The sequence below is a fragment of the Phocoena sinus genome, chromosome 15 (assembly GCF_008692025.1).
Source record: "Phocoena sinus isolate mPhoSin1 chromosome 15, mPhoSin1.pri, whole genome shotgun sequence".
NCBI classification, from domain to species: domain Eukaryota; kingdom Metazoa; phylum Chordata; class Mammalia; order Artiodactyla; family Phocoenidae; genus Phocoena; species Phocoena sinus.
The window spans coordinates 40,423,374-40,447,784 of record NC_045777.1 but is presented as its reverse complement, the minus strand read 5'-3'; the positions used below and the strand labels follow the sequence as shown (position 1 = coordinate 40,447,784).

Sequence of the window (24,411 nt, the reverse complement as noted above, 5' to 3'; positions counted from 1 at the left end):
CGAGAGAGAAACAGGCTGAGCAGGCTTCCACACTTCCTGCTGGCCAACACTATGCTGTATCCTGAACAGTGCTCCACTTCTCCGTGAGACCTGTCCGTTCACCTACCGAGGCCTAGTATCTTTTGTGAATTTACTCAATCACCAGAGGGAAACCTGAGACAACGTTGAACTTCATCTGAATTCTGTACTCCTGGAAAGCAAAGACTGTCAAGAAATTACCCCCACCCCCTTTGTGTTCCTGGAAACAGCTTACTGCAAAGAACCACTCTTCCCCATGTAACTTAGATAAAACTCACGATGACCCCTTGTAACCTATGACAAGACCAAGACACAGACACTCCAAATTCCCATTGTTTATCTCATAAATGATTAGCTGAACTATTTGTCCCCATTGACCATTCTGGTCGATCAATGCCTGTTAACTGGACTTGACCTAAATTTATTCAGGCTTCTCTCCTTCCTCCAAGCCCCTGAACTTTGGGCCACCCTTGAGCAATAGAAGGTGAGCAACCCCTCTTTAAAGACTCCCTCCCAATAATCAGCTGGCCTCAAGGAAAAACATTCCCTGATCAACTGTCCAGTCATGCCACCCTCTCATCCCACTGCCCCACATCCAATTCTTTCCAGCCTGTTCACTTCTCCCTGAAAAAGAAAAGCCCTTTTCTGCTTGAACTGAGATGCTTATAGATCTCATGGTCAAAGTGGTTCTTCCTACTGCAATATTCCTCCTCTTCCTATTGAGATAACCCTCGACCCCTTATTATAATAATCTTTTTGAATAAAGCCTCTTCTTTTTACCTAAGTCTAGATTTGTTTTTGACACTTTCAACTTGCAAAGAGCCTAACTTTACAAAACACAAACTGAAATAATTAAATATCCTCTTATTATTGATATTTATTTTTATAGAATCAACTATTATGTATTTCTTGATATACACCCACATAATAAAATATATAGAATATACAGACCACCATGAAATAAACTAAAATTAAACATAAGTTAACTCTGTTATTCTCCCAAATAATTTTTGAAAACAAAAATTACTTAAGATCATTAATTACTAAAATAATTAAAATAAAACATTAAAAACAAGCATGAAAAGTTGAAACCAACCAACTGAGGTTTGGAAATTGCAGAAATAATTTCTTTATATTTTACTTTTGTCTTCTGTAGATCAATCATCTCTTTACAAAGTCAAAAGAAGAAAAAGTTTGATGAAGTTGTTTCTATGTTGGCCAACTATTAACTCAAGCATTAAACCAACTATAATACAGCTGCTAAAGATCTTTCTGAAGAACCTTCTGCCAACAATGTCACTTTTCCAGTGGTCCAGTACCCTAGTTTCAACTTAGCATGGATACCATGTAGAGTTAGCACGTTAACTGTATCACATACACAAAATAAACCTTCAATGTTTTTAATGAAGGTAAATACATGATATTTCTATTCCTGAAGGGATATTTTTTTCTTAAATACCTCTATTCCTATTTATGAAAAAATATTTTTCAATAATAAATACTCATATTATAAGCAGATAGGGCAGGGGGTCCCCAGAGAAAGAGAACCAGGCATGGCTTTCTTGACGTAAGAGAGGCCATTTTTGGCCTAAGTCATTTTGTGATCTAAGCCTGGCCACAATGCTTGCCTTTGAACAGGTCTCAGTAATTAATGATTTTAAGGGAAGTGAAAGAATGCAAGAACAAAGGAAAAGCAGTCAAGAAACAATAGTTCAGCGATAAAACAGAGTCCTAGTTCCTCCTCAAGGGATATATGTAATAATCTGTATGAGTTCTGCAGGAACTAAGGCCCCCATCAAGGTGGAGGATGGAATGATGATGACGACCTTTTCTGACTTCAATCAACTAAAGCTTTGACGCTGTTGACCTTTGCCCCAATTCTATACTGAATTCTCCTCTGCTCAAGCCTCTTCATGAATACACATACACCACTCAAGTCCCTTCATGAGTACGCAAGTACCCTTAGCTTAAAACTTCCCCAATTTTGCTGTTCTGCGAGACACTGCTTTGTAAAAGATCCCTGGTGTTCTCCTTACTTGTTGCAAGTAATAAGTCCTTCCTTCTCCCAATCTTTGGTTTGGTTGTGTCTTTTGGCCTGACACCCACCAAGACTCGAACCCAGCTTTAGGGTAACAGTATAACAAATACATCACAAAAAATCAACTACTCACCAGCATTGACTATAGCATCTACCTCTAGCAATGTGATGTCACCTCTATAGAGAGAAACTTCTTCACTCAAACTTTTCTTCACCTGTGATGTTTCCTGAGTATTTTCTTCTGTAATAAAGAAGGAATATATATTAATAGTAATATTCTTATTTAATTTAATAAAGACAATTTTAATACAAGAGCCAATATAAGTCACACTCGGATACATTAGACAAGTGGAAATAAATGTATAAGTACCAGGGGTGTGACTTATTCTCTATTTATTGTGTATTCCCCAATACAAATGCAGTGTCACATACATAATAGGCATTCAATAAATTTAGGCATGTTATATAGGTCAACAAAAAGTTCAATGTTTACTATTAATATTATAAAAATATCAATTTTAAGATATAATTATGTACCACTGGTTTCACAAGATGAGAAAAAGATGTGTAACTACCAAGACAAATTTTTACAATGAACGAGCTTACTTCTATTTTGTTCTAATTACCTAAAATGCATCCTTGAAAAGAATATTTACTAAGAAAAAAATATTTAGGTTCAGCTCTTTGCTACTTCTAAGTAATAAGCTGTCCCTCATAATGGTATGGATCAAGCACATCTGAAAGTGTGAAACTGCTCCTTTATCAAATTCTATAAACCTTTCACTCTAGAGGGCGCTGCTAGATTGAAAAGAGAAAAAGTTCTGTCTTGCACACAACAGCCAGAAAGCTGGTATATTTAAAACAAGCCAAAACATTATCTTCTAAAACCTGACATATTTTTTAATGTTTTTGAGGAGTACTAAAATCTGAATTTTCATGTATTCTTTAACAGATAATAATGTTAAAATATATTCAACGAAGTTATATAAAATCAATGTTTTAAAATACACTAAATGCTATATACATAAAAAGCTTTTTAATATAACTTTAGGAAAGATGATTTATAAATTTAAACATTTTAAACTCATGATCTATGCAAATATTTCAAGGGGGAAGGTAATGCTATTGATTCACAAAGACACTGTCAAATGAGCTTGCAATAATGAGGTATGTAGGGGATTTGAGGTTGATAGGTTACAAGACACTTAAATTGTCTTCGGCCCCAATAACCAAAGAAAAAAATGGCCAAGATGAAGGAAATGACCTGTGGCCATAAAAGTGATCTTTCCTCTCTCTGCCTCCAAAGCATCCTTTCTTTGCAATCACTTTTCTCCTTAAAGGATTCTAATCAATTATTCATTGGTGGTAGTAGCAGTAGTAGTAATAATAATAAGTAGGAGAATAATGTGGGAGAATTGTACATTAAAAGAGTAGAGAAAGACTTTAGAAGACCTCAAAATAGAAAACACTTACAGCTGACTTGACCACCTCAGGGACTCCTAGAGTGCTGTTTCCCTGAGTCAGGTAAAGACTAAGAGTTCAGGCTTTACTACCAGACTAACTGTTCAATTCTTGGTTCTGCCAATTAACAACTGGGTGACCTTGGATAAGTTATATATTTTCCCCATGCCTCAGTTCATAAATTACTGGCTCCTTTACAGTTAACATGAGCTCATTACACTTAGAATAATGTTTGGTCCAGAGTAAGCTCTCAACAAACATGCCCCTTTTTTTACAAAGGTTTTACAGAGGTAACAAATATTATTTCAGCATCCATACTGAAATACCACAATAGTTTTTAAATATTTTCAACATTTATTATTATTCCCTATCAGTGAAAGAGATCGTATTTTGTTTGTGCTCTTACTAATCTGTCAATGCCTGGTCCAATGACAAAGACTTTGAGCAAGAAGACCTTGAGTTCCATGACCAATCAATTTCTATTCTTTCTACTTTTACCAAATTAGAAAGTCCTGATTCCCAATTAAAGATTGTTGGATGATAATAAATATTTGGTGGCTTTGTCAGAAAATTCTGGATATTTGGACTACTGTAAACCTAGAAATTATAAAGACTTCTCACTGATGATGAGTTTTAAAACTCCATCAGGGGCTTCCCTGGTGGCGCAGTGGTTGAGAGTCAGCCTGCCGATGCAGGGGACACGGGTTCGTGCCCCGGTCCGGGAAGATACCACATGCCGCAGAGCGGCAACGCCCGTGAGCCATGGCCGCTAAGCCTGCACATCCGGAGCCTGTGCTCCGCAACGGGAGAGGCCACAACAGTGAGAGGACCGCGTACCGCAAAAAAAACAACAAAAAAAAACTCCATCAGGCATTAAATTGATAAACATATCACAAATGAAAGCAGAAAGATTGACTGTTTCAACTTGGGAGACAGAGTAAATCGATTCCTGATCTATCCTCTAGTTGCATTTAGTTCTAAAAAGTATTTCTTCGTTTTCTTATGAAGTATTATGTATGTAATATTGCATTTATAGTCATGTAAGACTTTTAAACATATGTGGCAACAAATCATGTATTTTTTTCCAGAAGTAAAGAAATTGTTAAAGAATTGTATTAGAAAGCATCAAAGTTTAAACCATTTATATCACAGTTCAGTTTTCTTAAAACAAATCATAATCTCTCAACTTCAAACTTTAAAAATGAGACATTTTGAGCCTAAAGGTTCAAACAATTCAACATATTAAATAAATATATTGCTATGACATGTCATTCAAGTAAGTTACTCAAAATGGTCTTATCAGAATTATTAGCATCATGAAGAAACATCTTTATCTCTCTTTCATTTTAAAAATTCACATGAGCATCTTTTTTCCTCAGAGCCAGATTTATACCTACCTGCTGTCCAACTCCTCACATGGTATATCAAAAAGGCATAAATGTACTCAAAAACTACAATTTGATAGTATTAAAAATTATCAGTATTTCCTCCAACAATAAACCAAAACCAAATGGCATATTTTTGACTACCAAGTGTTCTCTGTAAATATAACAATGTAAATTATCATTATAGGCCACATCTTTTACTTGAATAGCAACGTACCACCTTCCTTTTCACACAACTGTGTTCCACCAGCACTGATCCCAAAGTGTCTTTTCCCATATCCTGGGTTTTCAGTGATAAATAGGACAGAAAACTGTCAAGAATTGCTCCCTCACAGACATTCTATATGTACACAAAGCACTGATTCACATTTTGTACATCAGTGGCTTTATCCAGCTGAAAGTTAAAATATCTGTCAGTGTGCATATGTGATAGTAATTGTTTTTCCAGGTTGTATCCTATCGATATTGTAAAAAAAAAGTTTTTTTCCGGAACTACCACAATAAGGGAAAAGAGATCTCAATACAGAACTGGGCTCAGTTACCAATACAGCAAGGACAAGTGGGGATTTATAACCAAGGAGCAGAGTGGGGATCAGTGGAAGGAAAATTACTAAGAGAAAACTTTGGGGGTGAGGGAAGATTTTGGTTAAACACACAATTCTTGCTGAAGGCAAGCCAGGGTGGTCAGGTATCACCTAGAGTATGAGGGGGGATGCAGAATTTTATTAGATATGGAGAGTGACCAGATAGCAAGGATGAGAAATTCTCTCTAAATTGATTTAGCAGGATTCTTGCTAAAATTGGACAATGCAGGTCTGGCAAGGATGGGGCCTAGTTGAAAAAAGGGTTTGGTGGAACCTGACTAAAGTTTAGTTAAGGGAGAGAGTCTTTGTCAGTCCCTGCTCTTATTTGAGGAAAGAGAGACTTCCTTCCTTTGAACAACGTAAGTCCATTTCTCATTAGGTTGCCTTTTGTCCTTTAAGGACCAGCTGAACCATTGGTTGAGACTTGGTAGTAGAGGATTTCTGGTGCAAGCAGTCAGGCATTTAATGAGGGAAATTCCCATGAAAAGAAAAAGAAAAACAAAGATCAATGGTTGGAGCACACTATAAAACTAATTTCTGAGTCCAGAGGGCAGACAGTTGAGAAGATATCTACATGTTGGGCTTGAAGCATCATTTGCAGTTTCAATGTCCTTGGTGATCGCATCAGGTGTTCCAGCAAACTTTCTGAATGGCCCACACAATAGCAAGCATGAAAGTTGTACATACATGATCTGTTGTGGTGATTTCTTTGAAGTTTATATCAGGTCATCCAGCTTCAGCTTGCAGGGCTTCAAGAAAGGGGCAGTTTTAGTTCTCAATGAGGCCAAACAAGGAGGAGGGGAGAAAAATTGGAAACATTTTGGAGAGCTGTAGCCAGATACTGGAGGAAACTAGAAAATTGACAATATGTGCAAGACAATGATCAAGACTGGAATTTAATAACCCAAAAGGGTGCACTACAGTTTTCCACTGAAACCTAAAATGTCTCTCTACAGTCACCCCCCCACCCCATTTTTTTCTTGTTTACAAAATAAGTCTGGTCTCATTAGATTTGGTCTGATTATTTACATAAATGCAGCAAGAACGGTCACTGACCACTTAGGCCTTTCAAGTTTGCTTTGCTGGAACTTTTCATAAAGAATCTCAAATTAGACTTTTCAAAGCCTCTCAAGGCTAGGAAGCACATCCAAGAACTCACCACCAGATTTAGCCTGTAATACCTACACATTTGGGTAAATTCCTCTCTTCTCAAGGTTCCAAGAATATCCTAAGGTTCCTGGGCTTGATAGGAAGTGACCTTCCTTACTCATCTGTAAGGCTGGGAACTCTATAAACCAGGTACCAGACTGGTTTCTCCAAAAGGGCTTTGTAAGCATTGGCTCTATAATGCAAATCTTAGTTCCTTAAAACTATCTGATAACATGAGATTCTATATCTTTGAGATTATCATTCACAAATATGACATTCCAACCAAAGTCTATACAACTAATTTTTCCAATTATGTCCTGTTACAAGGAAGACAGATTCTTATTGAACCTATACAAATAAAGTCACTGCCATGAAAATAAGAATACTCAATAGAGTTTCTGAATTCTGGAGAGATCAGGTAGGGAGAAAAGCTAAATGTTTCATTTCTGTTTACAAAAGTATAATTAACTAAATTGTCATGAGTTACAGAGAGCTTGAGAAAAGATAAAAAGGGCTTCTTTAAATAAAACATTAAAGAACCAGTATTGTTCCTTATCAATAACCACAAAAATCATAATCATTCTTCGTCATTAGTTCATTCAGTCCCATGTAACTGATTTGTTTCTTTCCCCCAGCGTTATTTAAAGTGTTGTAACAACAACAAAAAAAAATCCACATACTTTCTTTATTCCATTAAAACAACAACTATATTAAGTAATCTTATATACTGAGATCTCTTTCTGAATACTCTATTCTGTTCTACTAAACATTTTTGTATAGTATATTCTTTTTTTTCTTCTTCATGTAATGAATTTTTGTTCACTTGATCTTGGGTTAGCATTTGTTTTGTTTTGTTTAAACCAGTCAGCTTCTCCATTAGTTCTGGAAATCCTTACTTGGTCCAGCAGTACAGTCTCAAAGTTATTTAAGCAATAATGTCTTTAGAAGCCTATACCCTAGAGTACTTGCCATAGTCCTTTCCATGGATCTCTGAAATAGTCACTTTTTGTTGAAGACAAAGCACTCTTGCCTGTAGCTGACTGCAAGAGCTTTCAGGGAAGAATCAGAGTAAAATAAAAATTATCTGTGAATGATAAAAGACTTAAAAATGGTCATTGTTAAAGATCTGAAGAGAGTTTATTATAAAAATGATATAACTAATAAGGAAATCCGGTTATTTCTATGACATACAATGTTTAAATAACTCGAATTATAACTGACAAAATTATACCAGGACATAAGATGGATAAAAAGGATACTGGCAAATTTCTATGAACTTCATACAATTTCTGAAATATATATAGTAAAAATTTTTACCCACACAAATATAACCATGGGGAGGTTAAGCATCATTTCTTTTTGGACAATGTTTCCCATGTAATATAATATAATATATCAAATAAATCAAAATTTTTTAAGATTTTTTTTTTTTTTTTTTTTTTTTTTGGTACGCGGGCCTCTCACTGCCACGGCCTCTCCTGTTGCAGAGCACAGGCTCCGGACACGCAGGCCCAGCAGCCATGGCTCAGGGGCCCAGCCACTCTGCGGCACGTGGGATCCTCCCAGACCGGGGCATGAACCCGTGTCCCCTGCATCGGCAGGCGGACTCTCAACCACTGTGCCACCAGGGAAGTCCAAGATTTTTTTTTGATGTGGACCATTTTTTAATTTGTTACAATATTGCTTCTGTTTTATCTATTGGTTTTGTTGGCCGTGAGGCATGTGGGATCTTAGCTCCCTGACCAGGGATCGAACCCACACCCCCTGCATTGGAAGGCGAAGTCTTAACCACTGGACCTCCAGGGAAGCCCCCTTAAACCAAATTATTTTTTTACCTTTCCTTCTTTACAAGGTGAAAAAACAAATCCTTTGAGATTTTCCAGGAACCCTCTGGGAGATATCTATCTCAGTTAGAGTTCAAGATTTCATTTAGGATTTGACTTGGGTAACATAACAAAAACAACATAAAGCACAGGAAATTATTTTGATAAGACATAGAATCTTTGTTCCTAAGTAGATTACTTAAAAGATAAAGAAAATCCTTTTATGATCTCTTATTAAGATCAGACTAATAATCCAAGAAAACTTCATTACTTTAACAGAGAGAAAACCCAACTCTAGTTTTGCATCAGTACATTATTGGGCTCATTTAAAAACAAAAACAAAAAACAAATAAATTCATTCAATCTTAGCTAATTTGATCACAGATTAGCTCTTTTGCAAACCTTCTATAACTCTATATCCATTCAGGTTTTCTCCTATATTTTTTCTCTTTCTCATTCTGAAATAAGCAGTGATCTCAATTTAGAATAAAATGACTCTCTTTTTGCTTAACAACAACAAAAATCCTTCATTCCTCACAAACCTTGTATAAAGAGTTGTTTCTCTTATTGTTTATTATTTTTAGTAGTTTCATTTATATACATTAATTACAATTTTTAACTAATTTTTATTTTACAGAGAAGACTAAGAAGTAGAAAATTGCAAATTGTCACATGCCAGCATTCTGTAGCAGGCTAGCAAATTTTATACATTTACCATCTTTCAATTTCTAGAGACATGTGTTTTTATATGGCAAAAGGACATTTATTAACAGATTCAAATACATTTAGCTTCTCTATATCACATTAAAATAAAGAAGCCAACTTATATAAACAAAGTTATGTTCAGTAATTAGTATTTCAGTAGTTTATTTTACTTAGAAATAACCTAGATTTTTATAATGAATATCTATACTTAATTTAACATAAGTCTAGGGTTACAAGGTACTAAAAAGATTTTGGAAACTATTTTTATGCAGACATATGACATAAAACAAAGCTCACCATCATCTCAAGTTATCTCTCTGTTAACTATTTTTACAGCACATACATGTTAGGCAAGTTTGCAAAAGCAAAAACCTAAAAAAGTTAAACATGTGGATTTTCTTTTACTGCTACACTTGATATACAAGAAGTCATGGATAACAAGCAATTCATTATTACTACATCTTTACTTGTATATTTGGTCTTGGGTTGAATTTATAATATTTATAATCTTAAACATCTAGTAGATATAACATAAGCTTATTTGACTAGTAAACCCAAGTACAACAAACATGTATGCTCGTATTATACTTAACTGCTGATAACTCAGAAGATATACCTGTTTTTTTAAACCAACAATATTAAACTAGTCTTATTTACCAGAGGTTTACCCAAGTCATGTAAACTTGAAAAGTTTTGGGGTTAGTTTCTATATTTCTGGGAGTTTTAGGAATATTTAACTTATATAATGCTAATTTATCTCTAAGCTAATTTGCATAGAGCTCCTTCATGGGATTTTATGAATTAATTTGGTAACACCATCCGAAAGTAGAAAAATATCATATACACATAAATGCATATGTACGTAAACAAACAGACAGACAGATGCAAACAGAGACCTTATAGCTTTCACACTAAAATTTTAGCCATGAGTCAGGTAAATATAGTAATATACTCTGGTCTTTGCTCCCCTTGATATTTTTATCCAAATTTTGTTTCTGGCAGAAGGAGCAAGTTAAGGTTACCTGTTCAGTACAAGGGCTAATGCTTTTTACTGGTATTTGTGGAGGAGACTTTCAAGATTTTTCATTTGCCCCGATATGTAATCTTATGGAGGCTGTGGACTAAACTTTAGGTGAGAAACTGACAGGAGACATCAAGCAGCTGTCTGGCTGTCCCCAAAGCTTTTCTGAGTGGACAAAACATCCAGTCTGTTTTCAATCACCTTTTCTTCCTTTTGAGCCTCAAGTAGTAGCTTTCAGGGGCCCCTGAGTTCCTTGAGAGTCCCCAGTTGGGAGCAGGGGGCCTAAAGTTCAAGTGGCTATATGAGCTAAGGAGCTTAAGTAGGAAGGGAAAAGTCTGGCAGCAGGAGAGGAGGGATGAAGAAGATAAGGGTTTTGAAGAGGGATATATCAAAGGATTTAAATGGAACTGAAGGGAAAATCCAAGGTCTATGAGGAGGAAGAAGGACCAGAAGGGAGAGGTCTTAGAGGATCCAGTCTGAGGAAATCTTGTTTCCCAAAGAAGCCAATGAAGTTCCAAATTATCCTTAGTAAAGTCATGCTAGCAAGAAAGGAAGTAGACAGTGATGGCAGAGCATACAGTCCTCAGGGGCTCAAGTGCAGGGAAGGGTTTCAGTGAACTGAGAAGCCCCCATGGGAGAAGCAGATCAAATAAAGAGAGAGAACAGAGAGGCCTTACAAAGAGCCAGGAAAAGCCTTTCCAGCCCAGGAGTGAATCTCTGCTTGAAATAAAGAGCCAGGAAGAAAGATTTCCAACCCAATAAGCACCTTTTAAACAAAGAAGCCTGGACCTCTAACCCAGCTTCAGAGAGTATACTTAGAATCTTAAGGTTAAAAATCTGTCCCTACTGTGCTTCAGCTGACAGTCACCTGGGGCTCTGGCTCAGTGGCGATCACCACCAGGTACTGGATCGCCAATGATCTCTACATCTCAAATGATCTCTACCTTTCCTTGTCTTTGAGCTATTTTATAATTCTGTAAATTGTAGAAAACAGATAATAATGCAAATGATTCTTGTCTGTGGAAATGCAAATAAATTATGTTCCCTTGAACGCAACTGATACTTTCCTATGGACAATTTGCATTTATTTGTAAATTCATTTCAGAGTTCCTTACTGTGTATATACGTGTGGTTCTTTAAATTCTCCTTTGGACCAGAGTTAAATAAAATTGTTGATAAATATTCAATTTATATTTGTGTGAGTCATAATCTCATCTTTATAAAAACATTTCCCTCTAATAGACATTTTCATTTAGTTCTAGTTTATTTACTTAACTAATACTTGTATAGCATTTACTATGTGCCAGCTGCTGTTCTAATGCTTACAAATATTACCGCCTATAATCCTCATAACAAATCTATGTAGTACCTATTACCACTATTCTCTCCATGTAGAAAAGGAAGCTGAGGCATACAAAAAGGAGGTCGATGGACCAAGTACACACAGCTGGTAAGTACAAACCTGGGATTTGAGCTCAGGTAGCCCATGCTCTTTACCAACAAGCTAGGCAGGCTCTCATTTACCTATTTTATTATAATGCATCCAACTCTGAATGAGGTATCTGTTATTTAGATCCTGTCTCTCCCTTTAGTTGCAAAATGCATCAATTTCACTCCCCCCCCAAAAGCATTATTTACTTCTGCCCTAGAAAAAAAGAATAATGTTTATTGAAGTGGTTACCATACTTTGCAAATAATACAAGGGCTTCAATGATTTCTTGCTAAAATTTACATAATTTCATAACATACAACACACAAGGCATTAGAGAGCCACATAATAAAATCAAATTTGCACATATTAATCATGCATTTTATTTGTACTTTCTCTTTTTCGTTTATTTATGCAAAATCATCAAACTTGCTGATTCATTTGTCCCAACACCTACTCTATTTGTACTGGGATTCAGTTTACTATTTAAATTTATGACCTTATTCTGAGTTCTGGCATTTATGTTACTATTTCACCTCTTTTTTAGGCATAAATAAACCACTTTAGAGATACTGATCCATTTTTATGTAGGAATATAATGCAATGCTATAGTAACAACAAAAGCAAATTTAATCAAATATACATTAACTCACTAATAACATTAAAATACCTTAGAGAAACAAACTTTGTTAACTGAATCTTAATTAAGATAAACTGACCAACATTCCCCTTGTTTTAAAAGCATAACCCTTAAGACTATAATATTGATAATATAATATAATTTTCATAAAAATCATAGGTATATTTTACATTTCAAACTTTTAAAATGTATTGAACAAAACTGTCTCATCACTTTTCCTCTGGAACTGCCAAATTACCTAAAGACCATTTGATATACAGCTAACAGACCATCACTGGGTCCTCTGACTGCTCAGAAGACTAAGATACTAGGAGATATTCACATGAAGTGCCTAGAACACTTCAACTTCTTATGTTCCCTCATATTAACATCCTCTATATTTTAGCACCCATGGGCATGATAACAAAAAAGCCACCAAGGGTGCCAATAAGTTGGCTGGTGATCTCATAACAAGGGCCCTATTGCCAGTTGACCTCTTTCATTCTGAGGATGCCAGTTAAAATCAGCTTGGTTTTAATCCAGCTCTGTATATACAAATTCAAATTAATATTCCCTCTCTCTAAAAATAAAACAAAAAAGTTAGTAGGAGACCATGCCACAAAAGAAAAAAAAAAAGAAAGCTCAAGCAAATTTCTATAGAAATCAGCGTTTAAATTAAATTTATAATCAAGATGATCAGAAAAATATCTTTGGGTTCATTACAAGGCTTTAAGAATATACAACGTGAGAACTAGAGGAACCCCAGGGATGCAGGCTGTGTTTCTGAGATTCTATCTTGAAACCAGCCAGCCTGCTGATCTGCACACCTCCATATCCTATCTGACCATGTCAGGCTAACAATCATCTTGCCACTATTCCAGATTCCTGCCTGTTTTGCCCTTCCAACTTAACAGCTCACTTCTTTAATTGGGCCAACATTTAACCCCCCACCTCTCTTCCTATTTCCAACTTCCACAGAGCTTCCATGGATGAAATTCTCAGCAACAAATTCCCTTTCTTTTCAGTCCTGGGACTCCAAACTAACCCTGTCAGGGAAAGTCAAGGAAACCATTGGATAAAGCGCTCATATTTGAGTGACACCTCACTTGAGCAGGGAGGCAGGAATCCAGGCATGATAGCCATGCTAACTAATGCAGGAAATATAAAGTCCAGCCAAGCTATGAACTCCACCCTCTAGCAGAATAATAAAGCATACACAAATAACTTCAATACAGGGAATAGTACTATAAATGCCATGAGAAAGACTTAAAGTACTTCAAGGTTCAGACAGAACATTCAACGAACTTTTATTTGAGTGGAGATATCCAAGCTGAGTTTTAAAGGATCAGGAAGAATACCAGAGGACAGTAGGATGGGATGAGAGTGAAAAGAGGAAGGGCATTCCTAAGTCAAAGAGGCAGAAAATAGAGTTTGCCTTGAGGAAAAGTAAAGATTCATCCATGATGAGAATATGGAAAGCACCACAAACTGGGGGTAGTAGCAGATGAGATCAGAACTATTCAGGTTTAAACCAGATGGTGGAAGGCCTTGGATGGTGGCTGTTTGGGATCCATTAAAGAAGTCACAAATTGACAGCTTTTTCTTGAATTTAGCCCAAAGATAAGATTTTCTTCGGCTTAAACAGTATCACTGTTTTTGCTTTTTAAACTGCATTTCAATTTTAGCATTCAATTAAATTTTAGCATTCAAAGTCAGGAGATTTCACATTAAAACTTAGATTTCCTAGTTCTGTTGAAAAATCAGGAGATCTGGAAATACTGATCTCACATCCTCACATGATGTGGGAGTAGAAGCTACACCCTTTGACAGGCATCCTTTGCTTTCCAGTTTACAATTTACAGTATATCTGTTTATACCTAAACTAAGTTGGCCTCACCCAGTTACTTACCTGGCTGTCTCCCACAGGCATTTGGATGTGAGATTTCTGCAGGAGAGCTTCAAAAGATTAATGACTATAAATCCAAGGAAACTATTAAAAATCTATTCAAAATAGAAAATCCTGAAATGGCATGAAAAAAAAGAACATGAGACAAATTCCCATCAAATTAAAATAAATGTTTGCCTGTCAAACAAGTAAACTGCAATCAAAACTTATATTGGGATCTAAGATGCAGTAAAAATTCAGTAACTCAGAATGTGTTTCATAAACTGAGTCAAAAAGACTTCCAAAGAATCATACTTCCCTGTGTCTATGTCCTTGTATAATACTCTTCCTCAATGACTCAGTTTTTCCATGTGATTTGCTTTGACCAGTGGGGCATCAACAAATGTGACCCAAGCAGTGACTTAACAATTGCTTGCACATTTGTATTTGCCTTCTCTTGCTATGCCAAGACCACCATGACACAAAGCCCAGGTCAGCCTATTGGCGAATAAGAGGCCACTGGGAGCAGGGACAGCCATCCCAGCTGAGGCTCCCTAGATCAAACAGTTTGACAACTGCCAGCCAGACATGTGAGTGAGACTGTCCAGAACCATTCAGCCCCAGCCAATCCACCAGCTGACTATAAAACCTCCTGATTAACCAGAGACTAATGAGCAATAATAAAAACAATGTTATTTTAAGCGACTAATTTTTGAAGGGTTTGTTGCACAGCAAAGCTAACTGATAAGGAAAGGAAGAGGAGGAGGAGGGAGGGAGAGAAGAAAGAGGGGAGGGGCAAGAGGGGGCTTTGAAGAAGACTCAGCACAAAAATGAAGTTGCAAACTCCCGGCATAACAGTTATTATGAGTTAGCCTAGGAGACAGGGTCTTCTAGTGTAACATCTCCAACACCTGAAAGAACCGTAAGATTAGAGAATGAATGGATATGCTGGAAGAGGGAGGAATGTGTGTGCAGGAGAGGGTGCAGGGTGCCCAGCATCACGTCCTTAGATAAGAACGAAAGATCCATTTGCATATATCCTAATTCCACCCTCTTTCCTAAAATGATACATTCAAATGTTTACCCATTTATTCTAGATGGCCTGTTTCTCTATATTAACACTTTGAATCATAACAACTCTATTGAGGTAACTTAAGGAAACTGAGGCACAAGGAAATTAAGCAACTAACTTGCCCAACATTTTGCAACCGACAGAGACAAGATTTGAACCCTGGAAATGTGGTTCTAGAATCCCTGTGTTTAACCACTGTGCAATATTCCCTCATAGTAAAGATCAATCTCACAAGGTTAAAAAAAATTAGACCCATAAGTTCTTTAAATAAGGACATACTTCATTCATACAGGACTTTTCTTTAAAGTTTAATGTGACTATCCTTGAAGAACTGAGTTGGGAGCTTAGGTGATAAAAAGGTGTGCTTTATCCTAATGACATATTCTGCTAAAAATCAATTTAGTTAAAAATTATGGTATGACTACATAGTACGGTTCATAGTTTAAAGCTTATATAAGAATAATGCAACCTAATACTTCAAGTAACCTTGCATAAAAATCAATTATTTAATTTCATAAGGTTATACTCCAAAGAAAGAGAGAATCAAATTTCTGCCCTTTTAGTAAATTTATGAAATCCTAATTTATAAAAATAGATAACTAAGTGCTGGTTCAAATACAGAAATAATAGAAAAGAACTAAAAAATCAGAAAACCAGTAGCATATTTAATTATGCCTCCTTTTTTACTATTGAAGTGTAATATTTTTCTGTGTGTAGGTTGAGATCCTTTATGGATTATGAACTCAGTTTGATAGATTGCAACCAACTTTTTCACAAACTAATATAGAATAGAATTAAAACATTACAGTGCATCACATATACTAATAAAAAGTATTGTTCTATGAAAATTTTGTTTCAGTTACATGCACGTACACATATTTATGGGTCATAATACATGTTTGTGGTTCCTGGGTAAATTTTTGAAATTTCTGAAATCATTATGTTTGTATTCATCTCTACACTCTGACACAAAAATGTTTTAAAATGTCATTTTGGTATTTTGTCATTTCACAAAAATGAACAAATTTTAAAGAATACATTTCAAAATATTACACAGTGAACATTTCTATAAGATTTCTAGCATGCAGAAACAACGCCCAATTAATTCTAACATCTCAGGATTTTACAAGATCTGGCACGGAGGCAGGTATCTGGTGAATGCACAATACAGAATTCATTGACCAATCGATTACTGACTGTGTTTATATTTAAGAGGACCTGGTGTGCTCTCTAGGGATCAAAATCCACACAGTAAAGCCCATAATAATGGACTTCTCTACAGTATCACATACAAAGGTAAAACGAACACTCTGGCACAATTTAAATGAAAAGTTGACATTTTCAGAGGCGATAATTTAACTTGTAGTAGATACCCAAATCTAAACAGAACAGGGGAAGGAAGGAATTACAAGGAATAAATTAATAAAGAGAAAAAAACTGGAATGCCACAGAATTTCTGAAAGAGACCTTGGAACTCTATAGATGAAGAAACCAAAGTCCTAGGAGGTTACATTACTTGCCCAAGTCACAGAATTAGTTGATAGCAGTCCAGTATTTCTCTCCCTCCATTATGATGACTCATACAGTTTGCATGTCATCTTGTAGTTTAATGTTATTTAAAAGAATATCTTTCTATTTGTGTTATAGCTATATATGTATCTGTAATATCCCCTCTTCTAAGAGTCAGTAAAGGATGGTGGTTAAAAAAAAACAACAAAAAAACCCTAGATTCTAGAAGCATTATTTCTAGAGTTGAATCCCAGTTCTATTTACTAGCTGTGTGGCACTGACCAAATTTAACTTGTCTGGGCCTCAGATGACTCACCTGTAAAATGAGAATAGTCCCTATCTCATAAGGTTGTTGTGAGAATTAAATGAATTAAGACATAGTGGGGACCTTCAAGATGGCAGAGGAGTAAGACATGGAGATCACGTTCCTACCCACAAATACATCACAAATACATCTAGATACGGAACAACTCCTACGGAACACCTACTGAACGCTGGCAGAAAACCTCAGACTTCCCAAAAGCTATGTGGCTGACAGGGTTTTCATGCTCCGGCCAGGTGTCAGGCCTGTTCCTCTGACGGGGGAGAGCTGAGTTCAGGACATTGGTCCACCAGAGACCTCCTGGCTCCATGTAATATCAAATGGCAAAAGCTTTCCCAGACATCTCCATCTCAACATTAAGACCCAGCTCCACACAATGAAAAGCAAGCTACAGTGCTGGACACACATGCCAAACAATTAGCAAGACAGGAACACATGCCCACCCATTAGCAGAGAGGCTGCCTAAAATCATAAGTTCACAGACACCTCAAAATACACCACCAGATGCGGTCCTGCCTGCCAGAAAAACAAGAGCCAGCCTCATCCACCAGAACACAGGCACCAGTCCCCTCCACCAGGAAGCCTTCCACAACCCACTGAACCAACCTTACCCACTGGGGGCAGACACCAAAACAACGGAATCTACGAACCTGCAGCCTGCAGAAAGGAGACCCCAAACAAACACAGTAAGTTAAGCAAAATGAGAAGACACAGAAACACACAGCAGATGAAGGAGCAAGGTAAAAACCCACCAGACAAAACAAATGAGGAGGAAATAGGCAGTCTACTTGAAAAATAATTCAGAATAATGATACTAAGGTGATCCAAAATCTTGGAAATAGAATGGAGAAAATATAAGAAACGTTTAGCAAGGACCTAGAAGAACTAAAGAGCAAACAAACAATGATGAACAACACAATATATGAAATTAAGAATTTTCTAGAAGGAATAAATAGCAGAATAACCGAGGCAGAAGAGTGGATAAGTGACCTGGAAGATAAAATAGTGGAAATAACTACCACAGAGCAAAATAAAGAAAAAAGAATGAAAAGAATTGAGGACAGTCTCAGAGACCTCTGGGACAACATTAAGTTCACCAACATTCGAATTATAGGGGTCCCAGAAGAAGAAGACAAAAAGAAAGGGACTGAGAAAATATTTGAAGAGACTGTAGTTGAAAACTTCCCCAACATGGGAAAGGAAATAATCAAGTCCAGGAAGCACCGAGAGTCCTATACAGGATAAATCCAAGGAGAAACATGCCAAGACACATATTAATAAAACTATCATAAATTAAATACAAAGAAAAAATATTAAAAGCAGCAAGGGAAAAGCAACAAATAACATACAAGGGAATCCCCATAAGGTTAACAGCTGACCTTTCAGCAGAAACTCTGCAAGGCAGAAGGGAATGGCAGGACATACTTAAAGTGATGAAACAGAAAAACCTACAACCAAGATTACTCTACGCAGCAAGGATCTCATTCAGATTTGATGGAGAAATTAAAATCTTTACAGACAAGCAAAAGCTGAGAGAGTTAAGCACCACCAAACCAGCTTTACAACAAATGCTAAAGGAACTCCTCTAGGCAGAAAACACAAGAGAAGGAAAAGACCTACAATAACAAACCCAAAAGAATTAAGAAAATGGTAATAGGAACATACATATTGATAACTACCTTAAATGTAAATGCATTCAGTGCTCCAACCAAAAAACATAGACTGGCTGAATGGATACAGAAAACAAAACCCATATATATGCTGTCTACAAGAGACCCACTTCAGACCTAGGGACACATAAAGACTGAAAATGAGGGGATAGAAAAAGATATTCCATGCAAATGGAAATCAAAAGAAAACTAGAGTAGCAATTCTCATATCAGACAAAATAGACTTTAAAATACAGACTATTACAAGAGACAAAGAAGGACACTACATAATGATCAAGGAAACTGTCCAAGAAGAAGATATAACAATTGTAAATATTTATGCACCCAACATAGAAGCATCTCAATACATAAGGCAAATGCTAACAGCCATGAAAGGGGAAATCAACAGTAACACAATAATATTAGGGGAATTTAACACTCCACTTTCACCAATAGACAGGTCATCCAAAGTGAAAATAAATAAGGAAACAAAAGCTTTAGCTGACACATTAAAAAAGATAGACTTAATTGATATTTATAGGACATTCCATCCAAAAACAACAGAATAATACACTTTCTTCTCAAGTGCTCATGGAACATTCTCCAGGATAGGTCACAAATCTTGGGTCACAAATCAAGCCTTGGTAAATTTAACACAATTGAAATCGTACCAAAGATCTTTTCCGACCACAACACTATAAGACTAGATATCAAGTACAAGAAAAAAACTGTAAAACATAAAAACACATGGGGGCTAAATGATACACTACTAAATAACTAAGAGATCACTGAAGAAATCAAAGAGGAAATTTAAAAATACCTAGAAACAAAGGACAATGAAAACACGATGACCCAAAACCTATGGGATGCAGCAGAAGCAGTTCTAAGAGGGAAGTTTATAGCAATACAATCCTACCTCAAGAAACAAGAAAAATCTAAACAAACAACCTAAACATACACCTAAAGCAATTAGAGAAAGAAGAATAAAAACCCCCCAAAGTCAGAAGAAGGAAAGAAATCATGAAGATCAGATCAGAAATAAATGAAAAAGAAATAAAGGAAACAATAGTAAAGATCAATAAAACTAAAATCTGGTTCTTTGAGAAGATAAACAAAATTGATAAAACATTAGCCAGACTCATCAAGAAAAAAGGGAGAAGACTCAAATCAATAGAATTAGAAATGAAAAAGAAGTAACAACTGACACTGCAGAAATACAAAGGATCATGAGAGATTACTACAAGCAACTATATGCCAATAAAATGGACAACGTGGAAGAAATGGACAAATTCTTAGAAAAGCACAACCTCCCAAGACTGAATCAGGAAGAAATAGAAAATACAAACAGACCAATCACAAGTACTGAAATTGAGACTGTGATTAAAAATCTTCCAACAAACAAAAGCCCAGGACCACAGGGCTTCAAAGGTGACTTCTATCAAACATTTAGAGAAGAGCTAACACCTGTCTTTCTCAAACTCTTCCAAAATACAGCAGAGGGAGGAACACTCCCAAACTCATTCTGAGGTCAACATCACCCAGACACCAAAACCACACAAAGATGTCACAAAGAAAGAAAACTACAGGCCAATATAACTGATGAACACAGATGTAAAAATCCTCAACAAAATACTAGCAAACAGAATCCAACAGCACATTAAAAGTATCATACACCAAGATCAAGTGGGGTTTATCCCAGGAATGCAAGCATTCTTCAATATATGCAAATCAATCAATGTGATAAGCCATATTAACAAATTGAAGGAGAAAAACCATACGATCAACTCAACAGATGCAGAAAAAAGCTTTCGACAAAATTCAACACCAATTTATGATAAAAACCCTCCAGAAAGTAAGTAGAGAGGGAACTTACCTCAACATAATAAAGACCATATATGACAAACCCACAGCAAACATCGTTCTCAGTGGTGAAAAACTGAAAGCATTTCCTCTAAGATCAGGAGGAAGACAAGGTTGTCCACTCTCACCACTATTATTGAGCATAGTTTTGGAAGTTTTAGCCACAGCAATCAGAGAAGAAGAAATAAAGGTAATCCAACTTGGAAAAGAAGAAGTAAAGCCGTCACTGTTTGCAGATGACATGATACTATACGTAGAGAATCCCAAAGATGCTACCAGAAAACTACTCAAGCAAATCTATGAATTTGGTGAAGTAGCAGGATACAAAATTAATGCACAGAAATCTCTTGCATTCCTATACACTAATGATGAAAAATCTGAAAGAGAAATTAAGGAAACACTCCCATTTACCATTTCAACAAAAAGAATAAAATACCTAGAAATAAACCTACCTAAGAGACAAAAGACCTGTATGCAGAAAATTATAAGACACTGATGAAAGAAATTAAAGATGATACAAACAGATGGAGAGATATACCATGTAATTGGATTGGAAGAATCAACATTGTGAAAATGACTATACTACCCAAAGCAATCTACAGAGGCAATGCAATCCCTATCAAAATACCAATGGCATTTTTCACAGAACTAGAACAAAAAATTTCACAATTTGCATGGAAACACAGAAGACCCCGAATAGCCAAAGCAATCTTGACAAAGAAAAATGGAGCTGGAGGAATCAGGCTCCCAGACTTCAGACTATACTACAAAGCTACAGTAATCAAAACAGTATGGGGCTTCCCTGGTGGCGCAGTGGTTGAGAGTCCGCCTGCCGATGCAGGGGACACGGGTTCGTGTCCCAGTCCGGGAAGATCCCACATGCCATGGAGCGGCTAGGCCCGTGAGCCATGGCCGCTGAGCCTGCACGTCCGGAGCCTGTGCTCCACAACGGGAGAGGCCACAACAGCGAGAGGCCCACGTACCGCAAAAAAAAAAAAAGACAGTATGGTACTGGCACAAAAACAGAAACATAGATCAATGGAACAGGATAGAAAGCCCAGAGGTAAATCTGCACACATATGGTCACCTTATCTTTGATAAAGGAGGCAAGAAAATAAAGTGGAGAAAAGACAGCCTCTTCAAAAAGTGGTGCTGGGAAAACTGGACAGCTACATGTAAAAGAATGAAATTAGAACATTCCCTAACACCATACACAAAAATAAACTCAAAATGGATTAAAGACCTAAATGTAAGGCCAGACACTATAAACCTCTTAGAGGAAAACACAGGCAGAACACTCTATGACATAAATCACAGCAAGATCCTTTTTGACCCACCTCCTAGAGGAATGGAAATAAAAATAAACAAATGGGACCTAATGAAACTTAAAAGCTTTTGCACAGGAAAGCAAAACATAAACAAGATGAAAAGACAACCCTCAAAATGGGAGAAAATGTTTGCAAATGAAGCAACTGACAAAGGATTAATCTCCAAAATTTACAAGAAGCTCATGCAGCTCAATATCAAAAATACAAACAACCCAATCCAAAAATGGGCAGAAGACCTAAACAGTCATTTTTCCAAAGAAAATATACATATTGCCATCAAACACATGAAAGAATGCTCAACATCACTAAGCATTAGAGAAATGCAAATCAAAACTACAATGAGGTATCACCTCACACCAGTCAGAATGGCCATCATCAAAAAATCTACAAACAATAAATGCTGGAGAGGGTGTAGAGAAAAGGTAACCCCCTTGCACTGTTGGTGGGAATGTAAATTGATAGAGCCTCTATGGAGAACAGTATGGAGGTTCCTTAAAGAACTAAAAATAGAACTACCATACGACCCAATAATCCCACTATTGGACATATTCTCTGAGAAAACCATAATTCAAAAAGTCATGTACAACAATGTTCATTGCAGCTCTATTTACAATAGCCAGGACATGGAAGCAACCTAAGTGTCCATCAACAGATGAATGGATAAAGAAGATGTAGCACATATATACAATGGAACATTACTTAGCCATAAGAAGAAACGAAATTGAGTTATTTGTAGTGAGGTAGATGGACCTAGAGTCTGGCCTACAGAGGAAGTAAGTCAGGAAGAGAAAAACAAATACCATATGCTAACACATATGTATGCAATCTAAAAAAAAAAATGGTTCTGATGAACCTAGGGGCAGGATAGGAATAAAGATGCAGACGTAGAGAATGGGCTTGCGGACACAGGGAGTGGGAAAGGTAAGCGGGGACGAAGTGAGAGAGTGGCATTGACATATATACACTACCAAATGTAAAATAGATAGCTAGTGGGAAGCAGCTGCATAGTGCAGGGAGATCAGCTCGGTGCTTTGTGACCACCTAGAGCGGTGGGGCAGGGAGCGGGGGAGGGATACGCAAGAGGGAAGAGATATGGGAACATATGTATATGTATAGCTGATTCACTTTGTTATAAAGCAGAGCCTAGCACACCACTGTAAAGCAATTATACTCCAATAAAGATGTTAAGGGGCTTCCCTGGTGGCACAGTGGTTGAGAGTCCACCTGCCGATGCAGGGGACACGGGTTCGTGCCCCGGTCCGGGAAGATCCCACATGCCGTGGAGCAGCTAGGCCCGTGAGCCATTGCCGCTGAGCCTGCGCATCCGGAGCCTGTGCTCCGCAATGGGAGAGGCCACAACAGTGAGAGGCCCGAGTACGGCAAAAAAAAAGATGTTTAAAAACAAAAAGACATAGTGAAGCATATGAAACAGTGCCCCACACACGGTAAAAACACAATAAGTGTTAGCTAGCAGGAGAAGAAAATTACTAGTCTGAATCTGAAAGTTTGGTCAGAGTCCCTTCTTTCTGCCACATATGCCATCCAGCACAATACTTACTTTGCAAAAATACTATCTTCAAATACCCTTCTCCTGGCAGGTTAGGGAGAGATGACTCAACCAATGAATTAGGTGAATACATAAAGTCAAGGACCCCAGAGGTATGCAAGAGCCAAGGAAATTGCAAGACAGAATGTGCAGGATCACCGGAGAATAAAAGCTAACAGTCCCAATGTCATTAAGAGAACACGACAGGTAAGCCAGAGACCCAGGAGGAATCCAGGTTAACTGGCAAGAACTACCATAGGTGACAGACGTTCAGCCTTGGCTGGGCCCAAATTTAAAGAACAGAGTTGGAACAAACATACCAACTGAGTTTGAGAACTATTTGTTGTTGCTTTCCCTGCATATGCTAACATCTGCAACAAACTTATTGAGTTCTTTGACTTAGACTGCATTAAGTTATACATTAAAATCCCAAAATCATTTTCTTTAGCTCAAGTACTTTTTTCTTACTTGTGTCAAAATAATATTTAATTTTCTCCCAGGATTCTTTGAATATTAAGTAATAATTCCTTAATATAATTATGAATCTTGGTTTGTCTTTACTCACAAGCTCTCTTCTTTTAATGTATTATCATTAGTATAATTTAGCTATTAATAGATGAACTGCACTTGGCACTGTGCCAGATGTTATACAATTTAAAATAGACACACAGTTGCTGCCCACCAAATACCAGTAAAAGAAAATCACTGACCTAGTTAATCAATAAATAGGATTGGAAGGGAGCCTGAACAGAAACATAGATTCCCCAAGGAAGCTCTTAAAATAGTCTTGGCCTGAGCTAAGACTGTGGTAATGGAGACAGGAAAAGGCAAATGCCAGCAAAAATACTCAAGAGGCATCTTAACAAACTGTTAATGTCTCAGTGGAGGAGGGAGGACAGGCAGTTGCTGAGGTTGACTTCCTGGTTTTTGATCCAGCTGGCAATGCAGTGGGAGCCTGGTTTACGAAGGGAGATCATTGTCAATCTTGGGTAACTCAATTTTGAACTT

General features: G+C 36.9%; 1 protein-coding gene across 1 annotated transcript in view; it reads right to left on the bottom strand.

The window, feature by feature from the left end:
* MACROD2 (mono-ADP ribosylhydrolase 2) overlaps window positions 1–24,411 on the bottom strand; it is a 2,059,152-nt gene that overhangs the window by 1,978,344 nt on the left and 56,397 nt on the right. Inside the window, exon 3 of the mRNA XM_032606628.1 lies at window positions 2,190–2,297. Within this exon, the coding sequence (XP_032462519.1) occupies window positions 2,190–2,297 (108 nt within the window). The remainder of the gene's footprint in view (window positions 1–2,189; window positions 2,298–24,411) is intronic.